We start from the raw sequence: 17732 nt of genomic DNA on the forward strand, positions 1-17732 counted from the left end.
GTCACTTCTATCTCCCTCTTCCATTTTCTCTTCTCTATGTAACTCCATGAACCTCTCTGGGTGTTCCAGACTGTGGAGGGCACACAGGAAATTGATTACTGGCTAGACTGCTCTCTCCCCTTTTGATTTCCCCACTTCTCCTCCTGGTCACCTCTATCTCCCTCCTCTCTCTTTTCTTCTCCATTTAACTCTGTGAACCTCTCTTGGTGTCCCTCACTGTGGAGAATCTTTTCACCATTAACCTAGATGTTTTATCATCTGTACTGTATGGATGGATAAGTCTTGAGACTACTGTAAGAATAAGACTGAAAGCCAGAGGCAGGAGGCTTAAATCTAAAACTTAAGAACACCAGAAAACTCCTGACTCCAGGGAACATTAATCGACAAAAGCTCATCCAAAAGCCTCCATACCTACACTGAAATCAAGCTCCACTCAGGAGCGAACAAGTTCCAGAGCAAGACATACACAGCCCTGAGCATTTAAATTCAGGCTGCCCAAAGTCACACCAAACCCACAGACACCTCAAAACTTACTACTGGACACTTCATTGCACTCCAGAGAGAAGAAATCCAGCTCCATCCACCAGAAGACAGACACAAGCTTCGCTAACCAGGAAACCTTGACAAGCCACTAGTCCAACCCCACCCACAGGGAGCAACCTCCACAATAAAGAGGAACCACAAACTTCCAGCCTACAGAAAGGCCACCCCAAACACAGCAACCTAAACAAAAAGAAAACACAGAGAAATATTCAGCAGGTAAAGGAACATGATAAATGACCACCAAACCAAACAAAAGAGGAGGAGATAGGGAGTCTACCTGAACAACAATTCAGAATAATGATAGTAAAATGATCCAAAATCTTGAAAACAAAATCGAGTTACAGATAAATAGATTGAGAAGATGCAAGAAATGTTTAACAAGGACCTAGAAGAAATAAAAATGAGTAAATCAATTATGAATAATGCAATAACTGACATCAAAAGCATTCTGGAGGGAACCAACAGTAGAATAACTGAGGCAGAAGACAGGATAAGTGAGGTGGAAGATAGAATGGTGGAAATAAATGATGCAGAGAGGAAAAAAGAATGAAAAGAAATGAGGATAACCTCAGAGACCTCCGGGACAATGTTAAACACCCCAACATTCAAATCATAGGAGTCCAAAAGAAGAAGACTAAAAGAAAGGCTATGAGAAAATACTTGAGATAATAGTTGAAAACTTCCCTAAAATAGGGAAGGAAATAGCCACCCAGAGAGTCCCAAACAGGATAAACCCAAGGTGAAACACCTCAAGACACATTAATCAAATTAACAAAGATCAAACACAAAGAGCAAATATTAAAAGCAGCATGGGAAAAGCAACAAATAACACACAAGGGGATACCCGTAAGGATAACAGCTAAGTTTTCAATAGAAACTCTTCAGGCCAGAAGGGAATGGCAGGACATACTTAAAGTGATGAAAAAGAAAAACATACAACCCAGATTACTATACCTAGTAAGGATCTCATTCAAATATGAAGGAGAAATCAAAAGCTTTACAGACAAGCAAAAGCTGAGAGAATTCAGCACCACCAAACCAGCTCATCAACAAATGCTAAAGGATCTTCTCTAGACAGGAAACACAGAAAAGGTTTATAAACTTGAACCCAAAACAACAAAGTAATTGGCAATGGGATCATACATATCAATGTGAAGTGAAGTGAAGTGAAGTGAAATTGCTCAGTCGTGTCCGACTCTTTGTGACCCCATAGGCTGTAGCCTACCAGACTCCTCTGTCCATGGGATTTTCCAGGCAATACTCCTGGAGTGGATTGCCATTTCCTTTTCCAGGGGATCTTCCCAACCCAGGGATTGAACCCGGGTCTCCCACATTGTAAACAGACACTTTACCATCTGAGCCACCAGGGAAGTCCTTAAATGTAAATGGGTTGAATGCCCCAACCAAAAAACAAAGACTAGCTGAATGGATACAAAAACAAGACCCCTGTATATGCTGTCTACAAGAGAACCACTTCAAAACAAGGGACACATACAGACTGAAAGTGAAGGGTTGGAAAAAGATATTTCATGTAAATGGAGACCAAAAGAAAGCAGGATTAGCAATACTCATATCAGATAAAATAGACTTTGAAATAAAGGCCGTGAAAAGAGACAAAGGACACTACATAATGATCAAAGGATCAATCCAAGAAGAAGATATAACAATTATAAATATATACGCATCCAACATAGGAGCATTGCAATATGTAAGGCAAATGCTAACAAATATGAAAGGGGAAATTAACAGTAACACAATAATAGTGGGGGACTTTAATACCACACTTGCACCTATGGATAGATCAACTAAACAGAAAATTAGGAAGGAAACACAAACTTTAAATGATACAATGAACCAGTTAGACCTAATTGATGTCTATAGGACATTTCACCCCCAAACTGTGAATTTCACCCCCAAACTGTGAATTTCACCTTTTTCTCAAGTGTACACGGAACATTCTCCAGGACAGATCACATCCTGGGCCATAAACCTAGCCTTGGTAAATTCAAGAAATTTGAAATCATTCTGAGCATCTTTTCTGATCACAATGAGGTAAGATTAGATATCAACTACAGGAAAAAAACTGTTAAAAATACAAACATATGGAGGCTAAACAACATGCTTCTGAACAACCAACAAATCACAGAAGAAATCAAAATATGCCTAGAAACAAATGAAAATGAAAACATGACAACCCAAAATCTATGGGATTCAGTAAAAGCAGTGCTAAGGGGAAGGTTCATAGCAATACAAACTTACCTCAAGAAACAACAGAAAAATCAAATAAATAACCTAACTTTACACCTAAAGCAACTAGAAAAAGAAGAAATGAAGAACCCCAGGGTTAGCAGAAGGAAAGAAATCATAAAAATTAGGGCAGAAATAAATGAAAAAGAAACAAAGGAGACTATAGAAAAAATCAACAAAACTAAAAGCTGGTTCTTTGAGAAGATAGGCAAACCATTAGCCCGACTCATCAAGACAAAAAGGGAGAAGAATCAAATCAGCAAAATTAGAAATGAAAATGGAGAAATCACAACAGACAACACAGAAATACAAAGGATCATAAGAGACTACTATCAATAACTATAAGACAATAAAATGGACAACTTGGAAGAAATGGATGAATTCTTAGAAAAGTATAACCTTCAAAAACTGAACCAGGAAGAAACAGAAAATCTTAACAGACCCATGACAAGCATGGAAATTAAAAGTGTAATAAAAAATCTTCCAACAAACAAAAGCCCAGGACCAGGTGGCTTCACAGGTGAATTCTACCAAAAAATTTAGAGAAGAGCTAACACCTATCCTACTCAAACTCTTCTAGAGAATTGCAGAGGAAGGTAAACTACCAAACTCATTCTATGAGGCCACCATCACCCTAATACCAAAACCAGACAAAGATGCCACAAAAAAAGAAACCTATAGGCCAATATCACAGATGAACATAGATGCAAAAATCCTCAACAAAATTCTAACAAACAGAATCCCACAACATATTAAAAAGATCATACATCATGACCAAGTGGGCTTTATCCCAGGGATGCAAGGATTCTTCAATATCCTCAAATCAGTCAATATGATACACCACATTAACAAACTGAAAGATAAAAACCATATGATTATCTCAATAGATGCAGAGAAAGCCTTTGACAAAATTCAACATCCATTTATGATAAAAACCCTCCAGAAAGCAGGCATAGAAGGAACATACCTCAACATAATAAAAGCCACATACGATAAACCCATAGCAAACATTATCCTCAATAGTGAAAAATTGAAAGCATTTCCCCTAAAGTCAGGAATAAGACAAGGGTGCCCACTCTCACCACTACTATACAACATAGTTTTGGAAGTTTTGGCCACAGCAATCAGAGAAGAAAAAGAAATAAAAGGAATCCAGACTGGAAAAGAAGAAGTAAAACTCTCATTGTTTGCAGATGACATGATCCTCTACATAGAAGACCCTACAGACACCATCTGGAAGAAGCACAAGCTGGAATCAAGATTGCCAGGAGAAATATTAATAACCTCAGATATGCAGATGACACCACCCTTATGGCAGAAAGTGAAAAGAAACTAAAAATGCCTCTTGATGAAAGTGAAAGAAGAGAGTGAAAAAGTTGGCTTAAAGCTCAACATTCAGAAAATGAAGATCATGGCATCTGGTCCCATCAATTCATGGGAAATAGATGGGGAAACAGTGGAAACAGTGTCAAACTTTATTTTTGGGGGCTCCAAGATCACTGCAGATGGTGACTGCAGCCATGAAATTAAAAGACACTTACTCAGTGGAAGGAAAGTTATGACCAACCTAGATAGCACATTGAAAAGCAGAGACATTACTTTGCCAACAAAGTTCCATCTAGTCAAGGCTATGGTTTTTCCAGTGGTCATGTATGAATGTGAGAGTTGGACTATAAAGAAAGCTGAGTGCCAAAGAGTTGATGCTTTTGAACTGTGGTGTTGGAGAAGACTCTTGAGAGGCCCTTGGACTGCAAGGAGATCCAACCAGTCCATTCTAAAGGAGATCAGTCCTGGGTGTTCTTTGGAAGGAATGATGCTAAAGCTGAAACTCCAGTACTTTGGCCACCTCATGTGAAGAGCTGACTCATCGGAAAAGACTCTGATGCTGGGAGGGATTGGGGGCAGGAGGAAAAGGGGACGACAGAGGATGAGATGGCTGGATGCCATCACTGACTCGAGGGACGTGAGTTTGAGTGAACTCCGGGAGTTGGTGATGGACAGGGAGGCCTGACGTGCTGCGATTCATGGGGTCGCAAAGAGTCAGACACGACTGAGTGACTGAACTGAACTGAACTGAACTGAAAGACACCACCAGAAAATTACTAGAGCTAATCAATGAATATAGTAAAGTTGCAGGATATAAAATTAACACACAGAAATCCCTTGCATTCCTATACACTAACAATGAGAATATAGAGAAATCAAGGAAAAAATTTTATTCACCATTGCAATGAAAAGAATAAAATACTTAGGAATAAATCTACCTAAAGAAACAAAAGACCTATTTATGTAGAAAACTATAAAACAGTGATGAAAGAATCAAAGATGACACAAATAGATAGAGAAATATACCGTGTTCATGGACTGGAAGAATCAATATAATGAAAATGAGTATACTACCCAAAGCAATCTATAGATTCAATGCAATCCCTATCAAGCTACCAATGGTATTTTTCAGAGAACTAGAACAAATAATTTCACAATTTGTATGGAAATACAAAAAAACCCTCAAATAGCCAAAGCAATCTTGAGAAAGAAGAATAGAACTGGAAGAATCAAACCTGCCTGACTTTGGACTATACTACAAAGCTACAGTCATTGAGACAGTATGGTACTGGCACAAAGACAGAAATATAGATGAATGGAACAAAACAGAAAGCCCAGAGATAAATCCACATACCTATGGACACCTTATCTTCGACAAAGGAGGTGAGAATATACAATAGAGAAAAGACAATCTCTTTAACAAGTGGTGCTAAGAAAACTGGTCAACCACTTGTAAAAGAATGAAACTAGAACACTTTCTGACACCATACACAAAAATAAACTCAAAATGGATTAAAGATCTAAATGTAAGACCAGAAACTGTAAAACTCCTAGAGGAAAACATAGGCAAAACACTCTCTGACATAAATCACAGCAGGATCCTCTATGACTCACCTCCCATAGTAATGGAAATAAAAGCAAAAATAAACAAATGGGACCTAATTAAACTTGAAAGCTTTTGCACAAGGAAGGAAACTATACGCAAGGTGAAAAGACAGCCTTCAGAATGGGAGAAAATAATAGGAAACAAAGCAACTGACAAAAAGTAAATCTCAAAGATATACAAGCAGCTCACACAGCTCAATTCCAGAAAAGCAAACGACCCAATCAAAAAATAGGCCAAAGAACTAAACAGACATTTTTCCAAAGAAGACATACAGATGGCTAACAAACACATGAAAAGATGGTCAACATCACTCATTATCAGAGAAAGGCAAATCAAAACCAGAATGAGATACCATCTCATGCCAGTCAGAATGGCTGCTATCAAGAAGCCTACAAAGAATAAATGATGAAGAGGGTGTGGAGAAAAGGGAACCCTTTTACACTGTTGGTGAGAATGCAAACTTGTACAGCCACTATGGAGAACAGTGTGGAGATTCCTTAAAAAACTAGAAATAGAACTGCCATATGGCCCAGCAATCCCACTACTGGGCATACACATTGAGGAAACCAGAATTGAAAGAGACACATGTACCCCAGTGTTCATAGCAGCACTATTTACAATAGCTAGGACATGGAAGCAAGCAACCTAGATGCCCATCGGCAGACGAATGGATAAGAAAGCTGTGGTACATATACACAATGGAATGTTACTCAGCTATTAAAAAGAATGCATTTGAATCAGTTCTAATGAGGTGGATGAAACTGGAGCCTATTATACAGACTGAAGTAAGTCAGAAAGAAAAACACCAATACAGTATATTAACACATATATATGGAATTTATAAAGATGGTAACAATGACCCTATATGCAAGACGAAGCAACTGACAAAAAGTTAATCTCAAAAATATACAAGCAGCTCACACAGCTCAATTCCAGAAAAATAAATGACCCAATCAAAAAATAGGCCAAAGAACTAAAGAGATACAGATTTAAAGAACAGACTTTTGGACTCTGTGGGAGAAGGCAAAGGTGGCATGATTTGAGAGAACAGCATTGACACATGTATATTACCGTATGTGAAACAGACTGCCAGTCCAGGTTCGATGCTTGAGACAGGGTGCTCAGGACCAGTGCACTGGGACGACCCTGAGGGATGGGATGGGGAGGGAGGTGAAAGGAGGATTCAGGATGCAGGATAGGGGACACATGTACACCACCCATGGCTGATTCATGTCAATGTATGGCAAAAACCACTACAATATTGTAAATTAATTAGCCTCCAATTAAAATAGATTAATTACTTTAAAAAAAAAGAATGACCATGCAATCTTTTTGTTTCCATTTAAAATAGGGCAGGGCTTCCTTGGTAGCCCAGTGGTTAAGAATTTGCCTTGCAATACAGGGGACACTGGTTTGATCCCTGGTCTGGGAGGATCCCACATGCTCTGAAGTGGCTGGGCCTGTGTGTCACAACTGCTGAGCCAGTGTACCCAGAGCCTGAGCTCTGTAACAGAGAGACCACCATGGTGGGAAGCCCTCACATTGCATCAAAGAGTGGTGTCCGCTCACTGCATCTGGAAATGGCCAGCGCACAGCGATGAGGACCCACACCTATGACAACCAAAAAAATGAATAGATACACAAATAAATAAATCTTTTTTTAAAAAAATAGAGCAAATTATTACCGGAGGCGTAAATCTTCCCACATTTTCAGTAATCCACAGAGCATTACTATCTCATAGTATTTTTTCCAACATTCAACAGCTTCTGCCGCAGATGGATCTTCTTTAATATTGCTCTGATACTCAATGAGTTCAACTCGCTTGTTTTTATACTTCTCCAAAGTTTTTTTGAAACGTTGTGCAATAGGGCCAGGTATAGTTCCATCTTGTATATCACACCACCTGAAAAGTATCAGTACAGTGACAATGTTTATCTTACATAATGTGATGAGTAAGTTTTTAACTATACTTACAAATTAATTCTTTCTTCAATCAAAGCAGTATAATTCTCACAACTTTCTTCATCATCCCAGTCTCTCCAAAGAAAGTCATAAAAAAACCTACGACAAATCAAATTGAGATGACAGTGGTCAAAATCAGCCAGTACCATGTTTATAATTTAAAAGATATCCTGATGTCAGAAATCTTTATATGAATCTTAATTGTTTAAAAAAATCAGTCAGTTCAGTTCAGTCACTCAGTCATGTCTGACTCTTTGTGACCCCATGGACTGCAGCACGCCAGGCTTCTCTGTCCATCACCAATATTTCAAAATAAACTTTCAGTGAACTAATATTAAAAGTAAAACTTCAAACATTAGATGATCTGCATTATATTCCAAGTTACTACAAATAATGTTTCTTGAAGTGGGATTATAAAATTCATGTTCCACATTTCATAGACTGTGGCTGATTTTGTTTACCAAAGAAGTAATATCTGAGATAGAATCATATTTTATATTGGGGGTATTAGGAAAACAAAGACGTGCCCCCCAATATTCTGTATTATGCTTACATATAGCTTCTCTCAAACTGTATCAATGTGTAAGAAGCAATCATAATGGGGATGATGACATCTGGTACTTGTAATGCTTTTAAATGCGAAAAATGAAATCTAATATATTTAAGATGCTTAAATATGAGCAGAATATGGTGGGTTTTTTTTTTAATTTTTTATTTTTTTTTAAATTTTAAAATCTTTAATTCTTACATGCGTTCCCAAACATGAACCCCCCTCCCACCTCCCTCCCCACAACATCTCCCTGGGTCATCCCCATGCACCAGCCCCAAGCAAGCTGCACCCTACGTCAGACATGGACTGGCGATTCAATTCTTACATGACAGTATACATGTTAGAATTCCCATTCTCCCAAATCATCCCACCCTCTCCCTCTCCCTCTGAGTCCAAAAGTCCGGTATACACATCTGTGTCTTTTTTCCTGTCTTGCATACAGGGTCGTCATTGCCATCTTCCTAAATTCCACATATATGTGTTAGTATACTGTATTGGTGTTTTTCTTTCTGGCTTACTTCACTCTGTATAGGTTTTGTTTTTGAGGTAATTTTTTTGCCACCCCTTGCAGCCTTCCAGATCTTAGTTTCCTGACTAGGAATTGAACCTGGGTCCCATCAGTGAAAGCCAAGGAGTACCCCAGAATTTAGTGTGACTTATCTCTAAAAGTTTTTAAAATTCAATTTTTGTAAAATGTAAGATCAAAACCCAGCAAGCTTATTGCCCACATAAAATATTTCCACAAGAGAGAATATTTTAGACACAAATATGTACATTAAAAATAGAAAAATTGATTTCAGCTGTGAGTAAAAGTTAAATAAAGTACCTATATGAACAAGACTTACATATTAAATCAACTTTTTAAATATGAGAACTTTCAGAAGTAAAAAGCTCTAATACCTTACAACTTCCAAGGCCAAAGCAATATCATGTAAATCAGAATCTTGTCCTTCAACAGGGTATACTTCCAAGAGAGACACACTATGCTCTAGTTCTTCCAAAATCTCATCAACCAAATCTCTTGGAATATTTGCAATGTTAGAAGAAAAGGGCTCAGCAACAGAAACAGTAACCCTGAAACAAGACGATGAGCTCTGGCTTGGTTTACAAGTTACCTAAGATAAATATAAAGTTTGTAGCTGTGAATGAAAGTAAATCACAAAGATTCTTCTTCAAATATGAGCTACTTATAACATTTCTTCTTTTAAATTTTTATGACTTCTCTAACAGTCAATGTACATAATAACAATATATAAATACAGAAAAAAATATCAACACAAATTTTCAAACTACTTCTTAAGCAATTATTAGTTTTTAAGGTTCATGAGAGGAACTGTCTCCTACATAATTTCTAAGTTTGAGTTGCCAGACTTTGGGATTTCATAAAACAGTAGTATTAAAAAAAAATTGGACTAATTTTGCCATGAAAGTATGTCTTAAAATATCCTATTGTCTTTATTGGACATGGAAGCCTGGCCTGCTGCAGTCTACATGGTCACAAAGAGTCCAACACTACTGAGCAGCTGAACTGATTATCTGTATTACAGTATTAGTAAAAGAAAGGATTATAAAATACCAAAAAAGTAGAATGGACATAATAAAAAAGTTAAGTCCTCAAAAGAAAAGTAAAAGGTAAAGTCCTTAGGTTGAATAAATTTAGCTTCATAAACAATACACTTGTGTTTTCTTGTATTATAACCTCTGCTAAGTCACTTCAGTCGTGTCCGACTCTGCAACCCCATAGACGGCAGCTCACCGGGCTCCCCGGTCCCTAGGATTTTATAATCTCTAGCATGTCTGAAAATAAGTGCATGAAATCACTGAGTTGAAAGAAGCTTTATTTCTTTTTAAAGTCTTTATTGCCATTGTTACAATATTGTTTCTGTTTTATGTTTTGGTTTTTGGCGGGGAGTCCTAAGTCCTAAGTCCCTGGGTCTTAGCTGTCTGACCAGGGATCAAACCAGCACACCCTGCATTGAAAGGAGAAATCTTAACCAATACACAGTAGCTTTAAAAATTAATAAATTACACTAAGTATTAGCACAAAATATAGAATTACAGAAGTTGGTACAAATTTTCAGCTGTAAGATGAAAAAGGTTTAAGGATCTAACATATAACATAGTGACTACAGTTGATAATTTGTTATTCAGTCACCAACTCATGTTCAACTCTTTGTGACCCCATGGACTGCAGCATGCCAGGCCTCTGTCCCTCACCATCTCCCAGAGTTTGCTCAAACTCATGTCCACTGAGTCTGTGATGCCATCCAACCATCTCATCTTCTTTGCCCCTTTTTCCTCCCACCTTCAATCTTTCCCAGCATCAGGGTCTTTTCAAATGAGTTGGCTGTTCACATAAGGTGGCCAGAAGATTGAAGCTTCAGCTTCAGCATCAGTCCTTCCAGTAAAAATTCAGGCTTGATTCTCTTTAGGATTGATTGGTTTGATCTCCTTGCTGTCTAAGGGTCTCTCAAGTGTCTTCTCCAACACCACAGTTCAAAAGCATCAATTCTTCAGTGCTCAGCTTTTTTTATGGTCCAACTCTCACATCCATATATAGAAAGACCTTAACTTGGACTATACAGACCTTTGTTGGTGAAGTGATGTCCCTGCTTTTTAATATGCTGTCTAGGTTTATCATAGCTTTTCTTCCAAGGAGCAAGTGTTTTTTAATTTCACGACTGCAGTCACCGTTTTGAAGCCTAAGAAAATAAAATCTGCCACCTTTTCCATTTTTTCCCCATCTATTTGCCATGAAGTATGTGTATATATGACTTCCCTGGTAGCTCAGACAGTAAAGCGTCTGCCTACAATGTGGGAGACCCAGGTTCGATCCCTGGGTTGGGAAGATCCCCTGGAGAAGGAAATGGCAACCCACTCCAGGACTCGCCTGGAAAATTCTATGGATGGAGGAGCTTAGTAGGCTACCATCCACAGGGTCGCAAAGAGTCAGACACGACTGAGTGACTTCATTTTCACTTTTTCATATGTATGTATAAAATCATCATGTTATACACCCTATCTTACAATCTTGTCAATTATAACTCAATAAAACTGAAAAAATAAACACTACTAATAATACATTTTCAACATTTTCAAATACATGTCCAATAAAAGTATTACTTTTTTTTTAATATACAGCATTTTGGTGCTTAATTTATTAAAAGGAATCAAGTTATGGTCAATTGACTGTTTGGTTTTCTTACCTAACCATGCTTTCTTTCCTTCTCTCTTTTAAACTATTTTGTATTGGGCATAACCAATTAACAAACAATGTTGTGACAGTTTCAGGTGAACAGCAAAGTGACTCAACCATACATATACATGTATCCATAACTTATTTTCTATATAACACAGAATTGAATTGTTTTCTGATAGTATGTAATGTAATGAGTTTCAAACACAATTTTTTTCTTGTCACCAAAACCACAGATTTGAAGTATCTATCTGAAGTAGGAGTACCATTTGTGATTGCAAATATTAATTTCTACACAGGATAATTGACCTTTAAGGCAATCAGATTTACGATGTCAAATATGCTACAATATTTAACCTACAGACCTATAAAAGCAAAATCTTAGATAAAAGCTTGGAAGTAGATGTATTATACTAAAAAGTCACTTTTCATAGGAAAGAATTTCAAATTTTACCAATAATTTTACCAATAATTTTCTGATCTAGTTTATTCTTTCTTAATATAACTAAACCTCATAATTCAGATAAATGAAGATTAAAGATAAATAATGGGAAAAATTTACTAATTTTTAAGAAGTGCACTTTTGTTATTTTTACAGTATTTGAGCAATTGAAAGTAGGATAATAAATATTATCTAATACTATGAGATTTGATTTAATGATAATTGTTTACAGGAAAATATGTGCAAATACCCGTCCTTACCCTCCTTTACATTGTTAACTTGTTAAGAAACTTAAATAGATGTAAACTTTTGCCAACCTTTGTTTAAGTATCCAAGCCTCAAACTTATAAAGTTACATTTTGGTCTTAAAAAGAACTGATAATTTCACGCAAAGAAAAAGGATCAGGTGAAAATTATTTACCTCAACCAATATACCAACAAAAGGGATAGAAGATTCTTCATATTTCACAAAGAATAACTCAGGATTAGCTTTCCAGACTCCAAGCCACTTGTCTTTCAACTTTAATTTTTCTGATAAATATTTACTCATAGCATCATCAGCATCTTCTGCCTAGCAAAACAAAAATATGTACACATATATATATGAAATTATAGATTTATATATATTTTTACTGATTCCTATTTAAGTATGCAGCCCATATGCCTTTAAAATAACAAAAAAACTCAGAAATAATAGATTTTAACTGAATCTACATTTAATGAAAAATAGAAACATTAAAAAATTAAAATAAATTGAAAAGATATCTACTCATTCAATAGAGTAATTCAGAGATGAGACATCTACTTATTATTTTTTAAATAATGTTTTATTGATCTACTGAGCAATTTCAGTTCAGCCACTCAGTTGTGTCTGACTCTTTGCAACCTCATGAACTACAGCATACTAGGCCTCCCTGTCCATCACCAACTCCCGGAGCTTGCTCAAACTCATGTCCATTGAGTCGGTGATGTCATCCAAACATCTCATCTTCTGTCATCCCCTTCTCCTCCCACCTTCAATCTGTCCCAGCATCAGGGTCTTTTCAAATGAGTCAGTTCTTTGCATCAGGTGGTCAAAGAATTGGAGTTTCAGCTTCAGCATCAGTCCTTCCAATGAATATTCAGGACTAATTTCTTATATGATTGACTGGTTTGATCTCCTTGCAGTCCAAGGGACTCTCAAGAGTCTTCTCCAACACCACAGTTCAAAAGCATCAGTTCTTCAGCACTCAGTTTTCTTTATGGTCCAACTCTCACATCCATACATGACTACTGGAAAAACCATAGCTTTGACTAGTCAGACCTTTGTCAGCAAAATAATGTCTCTGCTTTTTAATATGCTGTCTAGGTTGGTCACAGTTTTTCTTCCAAGGAGCAAGTGTCTTTTAATTTTGTGGATGCAGTCACCACCTGCAGTGATTTTACAGCCCAAGAAAACAAAATTTGTCACTGTTTTCATTGCCTCCCCATCTATTTGCCACGAAGTGATGGGACTGGATGCTATGATCTTAGTTTTTCGAATGTTGAGTTTTAAGTCAGTTTTTTCACTCTCCTCTTTCACCTTCATCAAGAGGCTCTTTAGTTCCTCTTCACTTTCTGCCATAAGGGTGGTGTCATCTGCATTTCTGAGGTTATTGGTATTTCTCCCAGCAACCCTGATTCCAGCTTGTGCTTCATCCAGCCCAGCATTTTGCATAATGAACTCTGCATATAGGTACATAACCAGGGAGACAATATACAGCCTTGATGTACTCCTTTCCCGATTTGGAACCAGTCTGTGGTTCCATGTTGAGTTCTGACTATTGCTTCTTGACCTGCATACAGATTTCTCAGAATGCAGGTCAGGTGGTCTGGCATTCACATCTCTAAGAATTTTCCAAAGTTTGTTGTGAGCCACACAGTCAAAGGCTTTGGCATAGTCAATAAAGCAGAGGTAGATGTCTTTCTGGAACTCTCTTGCTTTTTCTATGATCCAACAGATGTTGGCAATTTGATCTCTGGTTCCTCTGACTTTTCTAAATCCAGCTTGAACATCTAGAAGTTCTTGGTTCACATACCACTGAGGCCTGGCTTGGAGAATTTTGAGCATTACTTTGCTAATGTGTGAGAATGACGGCAATTTTGAACATTCTTTGGTATTGCCTTTCTTTGAGACTGGAATGAAAACTGACCTTTCCCAGTCCTGTGGCCACTGCTGAGTTTTCCAAATTTGCTGGCATTTTGAGTGCAGCACTTTAACAGGATCATCTTTTAGGATTTGAAATAACAACTGGGATTCCATCACCTCCAATAGCTTTGCTTGTAGTAATGCTTAAGGCCCACTTGACTTCATATTGCTAGATGTCTAGTTCTAGGTGAGTGATCACACCATCATGGTGAGTCATAAACATCTTTTTTATATAGTTCTTCTGTGTATTCTTGCCACCTCTTCTCAATATCTTCTGTTTCTGTTAGGTCCATACCATTTCTGTCCTTCATTGCACCCATCTTTGCAAGAAATGTTCCCTTAGTATCTCTAATTTTCTTGAAGATATCTCTAGTCTTTCCCATTCTATTGTTTTCCTCTATTTCTTTGATCAAATAGGAAGGCTTTCTTATCTCTCTTTGCTATTCTTTGGAACTCTGCATTCAAATGGGTATATCTTCCCTTTTCTCCTTTGCCTTTCATTTCTCTATTTTTCTTAGCTATTTGTAAGGCTTTCTCAGACAATCATTATGCCTTTTTGCATTTCTTTTTATTGGGGATGGTCTCGGTCACCATCGATGATGGTCCCGTACGATGTCATGAATCTCCGTCCATAGTTCTTCAGGCATTCCATCAGATCTAATCCTTTGAATCTATTTTTCACTTCCACTGTATAATCGTAAAGGATTTTACTTTGGTCATACCTGAGTGGCCTAGTTGCTTTCCCTACTTTCTTGAATTTAAGTCTAAATTTTGCAATAAGGGGTTCATGATCTGAGCCACAGTCAGCTTCTGGTCTTGTTTGGCACCCCACTCCAGTACTCTTGCCTGGAGAGTACCATGGACGGACGAGCCTGGTAGGCTGCAGATCATGGGGTCGCTAAGAGTCGGAAATGACTGAGAAACTTCACTTTCACTTTTCACTTTCATGCACTGGAGAAGGAAATGGCAGCCCACTCTAGTGTTCTTGCCTGGAGAATCCCAGGGACGGGGGAGCCTGGTGGGCTGCCGTCTATGGGGTTGCACAGAGTCGGACACGACTGAAGCGACTTAGCAATAGCAATAGCAATACAGCTTCTCCATCTTTGGCTGCTAAGAATATAATCAATATGATTTTGGTGTTGACCATCTGTTGATATCCATGTGTAGAGTCATCTCTTGTGTTGTTGGAAGACGGTGTTTGCTATGACCAGTGCATTCTCTTGGCAAAACTCTGATAGCCTTTGCCCTGCTTCATTTTGTACTCCAAGGCCAAACTTGCCTGTTACTCCAGGTAGCTCTACTGTAATTATACATACAAAAACATGGTTATTATCATGTTTAAAAACCTAGTCATCAATTTTTTCTGAACTTTAAAGATTTAATGACCTATTTAGAATTTACTCTGCACATAAAATTTTAAAATAGAAATCCATTCTATAAAACAAATGAGCATACTAAGAATTTTTGCCCATTTGGTTTTCTGCATTTCAATTCAACTACCTCAGGATGATAATCTAAACTAGTATGAAACTCAGACATTAAACCCTGACTAATGACACAGTAAAACAGGAAAAGGAGTACGTCAAGGCTGTATATTGTCACCCTGCTATTTAACTTCTATGCAGAGTACATCATGAGAAACGCTGGGCTGGATGAAGCACAAGCTGAAATCAAGATTGCCAGGAGAAATATCAATAACCTCAGATATGCAGATGACACCACCCTTATGGCAGAAAGTGAAGAGGAACTAAAAAGCCTCTTGATGAAAGTGAAAGAGGAGAGTGAAAAAGGTGGCTTAAAGCTCAACATTCAGAAAACTAAGATCATGGCATCTGGTCCCATTACTTCATGGCAAATAGATGGGGAAACAGTGGAAACAGTGTCAGACTTTATTTTGGGGGGCTCCAAAATCACTGCAGATGGTGACTGTAGCCATGAAATTAAAAGACGCTTAATCCTGGGAAGAAAAGTTATGACCAGGGCACTGATAAGGCCTATCTTCCTTCAGCTCTCAAAAAAACTGGAAAACGCTATGTGATCTGTTTGAAGGAAAAATCGAATTGGAATTCCTTTAACAGGGCCTGGGAATCTCTATCCAGGTGGAAGTCCTGTAAGCGTGGAGTAAATTTACTTTTGTGACATGCAGGTACTTTGTGGGCTCTGTGCCCACATCCGCACGGAAGGTGGCCCCGAGTCCCTCGGGGCCCGCTGTCTTGTCCTCACCTTGTAGCCCTGCAGCACTTCGTCGCAGTACAGCGCCACCTTCTCCTCCCGCCACATCCCCCTCATGGGGAACGCGCACACCGGGGGCAGCGGCTGCGCCTCCTCGTCTTCCTCTGGCACTGAGAGCAGGGGCTCCTCTTCCTCCTCTTCTGGCCCCTGTCCCGGGCCCTCGGCCTGAGAGCCCGGCAGGAGCTGGAGCCGCCGCCGGGCCGCCTCCCGGCCCGCTTTCCCCTTCAGCGGGCGAGGGGAGGCCGCCACCGACCGCATCGGGGACGCGGCGCTCTTCAGGGCCGCAGCCATCACCAAGTCCCCGGTGAGCGCCGAGACAATCTTCTCGCCTCGCCGGCCGGGGCTGACGGCTCGAACCGCGTCCTCAGGCACCCGGGACCCCGACGCCATCTCCTCAGCACCCTGCGCGCCAGCGGCAGCCGTTAGTCACTTTTCCGGCCCGGGCCGCGCGGGCAATGGGCGAGCCGTACCTGCAGGTCCCGCGACGAGCGCGGCGGCTCGAGGGGATGCCGCCCGGAGCGGGTTGGGGGATGAGGTTGTTGGCCGCGGGTCCGAATCTGGGCGTTGCCGGCGGGTAGGATCCTGTGGGGCGCGACGGGGCGGGGCGGGATGGAAGGAAGAACGCGCGAGCTGTTGGCGGGCGGGGGAGGGGCGCCACAAGATGACTGCCCGCTTGGCGCCCGCTGGTTTGGTGATGGTGGTGGTGGTTTAGTCACTCAGTGTTGTCCGACTCTTTGGGACCCCATAGACTGCAACCCACCAGGCTCCTCTGTCCATGAGATTTTCCAGGCAAGAATACTGGAGTGAGGCGCCATTTCCTTCGCCAGGGGATCTTCCCCACCCAGGGATCGAACCTGGGTCTCCTGCATTGCAGGCAGAGTCCTTACCAACTGAGATATCAGACGCTGGATCTAACATCACCTTGCCCTCTTTAGAACCGTCTCTTTAGAGACGGAATTCTCTCCCAAAGGAAGATTTTCATAGGGTCGTCATGTTTTCAGGATGATTGTGGGACACCGTCCACGTCCTCATAACCTAATATATGTAGGTGTTACCTAACCCTCCATGCATACGTGTCTGCTCAAATACACCCTGAAAGAAAGTTTATTTTTATACTGAGTGGCAATGGTAGCTGGACCTTTCTGGTTATTACTAGAGGAAAATCTAGTGACAAACCCAGCGACCTAGGTTTTCCCCCCAATTTTTCACAAGTTTCCCAAAATAAGATTTTCTTCACATTTTAAAGAAGACACTGTCTGCCAAGAAGGATAGGTTTGGTCTATTTTCATATCCCTTTTGTGCTGCTCAAAATTCTCACGTGAAAGAATGTGTTTTTTAACAGTTCAACTGGACCCAAATTTCCAGCTGGGAGTAATGTGTGCAAATGACGAACGGAGACCGTTCGTTTCTGTTACTTTTGCTATTGAAAGTACTGTTGAGCCAATTGGAATAAGTTTTGT

General features: G+C 39.4%; 1 protein-coding gene across 1 annotated transcript in view; it reads right to left on the reverse strand.

Annotated features, from left to right (window-relative positions):
* The window catches only part of SHCBP1L (SHC binding and spindle associated 1 like), a 38978-nt gene extending 22143 nt beyond the window's left edge, over nt 1–16835 (reverse strand). Inside the window, exons 1-5 of the mRNA XM_018060694.1 lie at nt 16264–16835; nt 12295–12444; nt 9136–9350; nt 7698–7784; nt 7408–7626 (exon numbers count right to left, since the gene is read on the reverse strand). Of these exons, the coding sequence (XP_017916183.1) occupies nt 7408–7626; nt 7698–7784; nt 9136–9350; nt 12295–12444; nt 16264–16662 (1070 nt within the window). The 5' untranslated portion in view covers nt 16663–16835. The remainder of the gene's footprint in view (nt 1–7407; nt 7627–7697; nt 7785–9135; nt 9351–12294; nt 12445–16263) is intronic.

Source organism: Capra hircus, chromosome 16 (assembly GCF_001704415.2).
Source record: "Capra hircus breed San Clemente chromosome 16, ASM170441v1, whole genome shotgun sequence".
NCBI lineage: Eukaryota > Metazoa > Chordata > Mammalia > Artiodactyla > Bovidae > Capra > Capra hircus.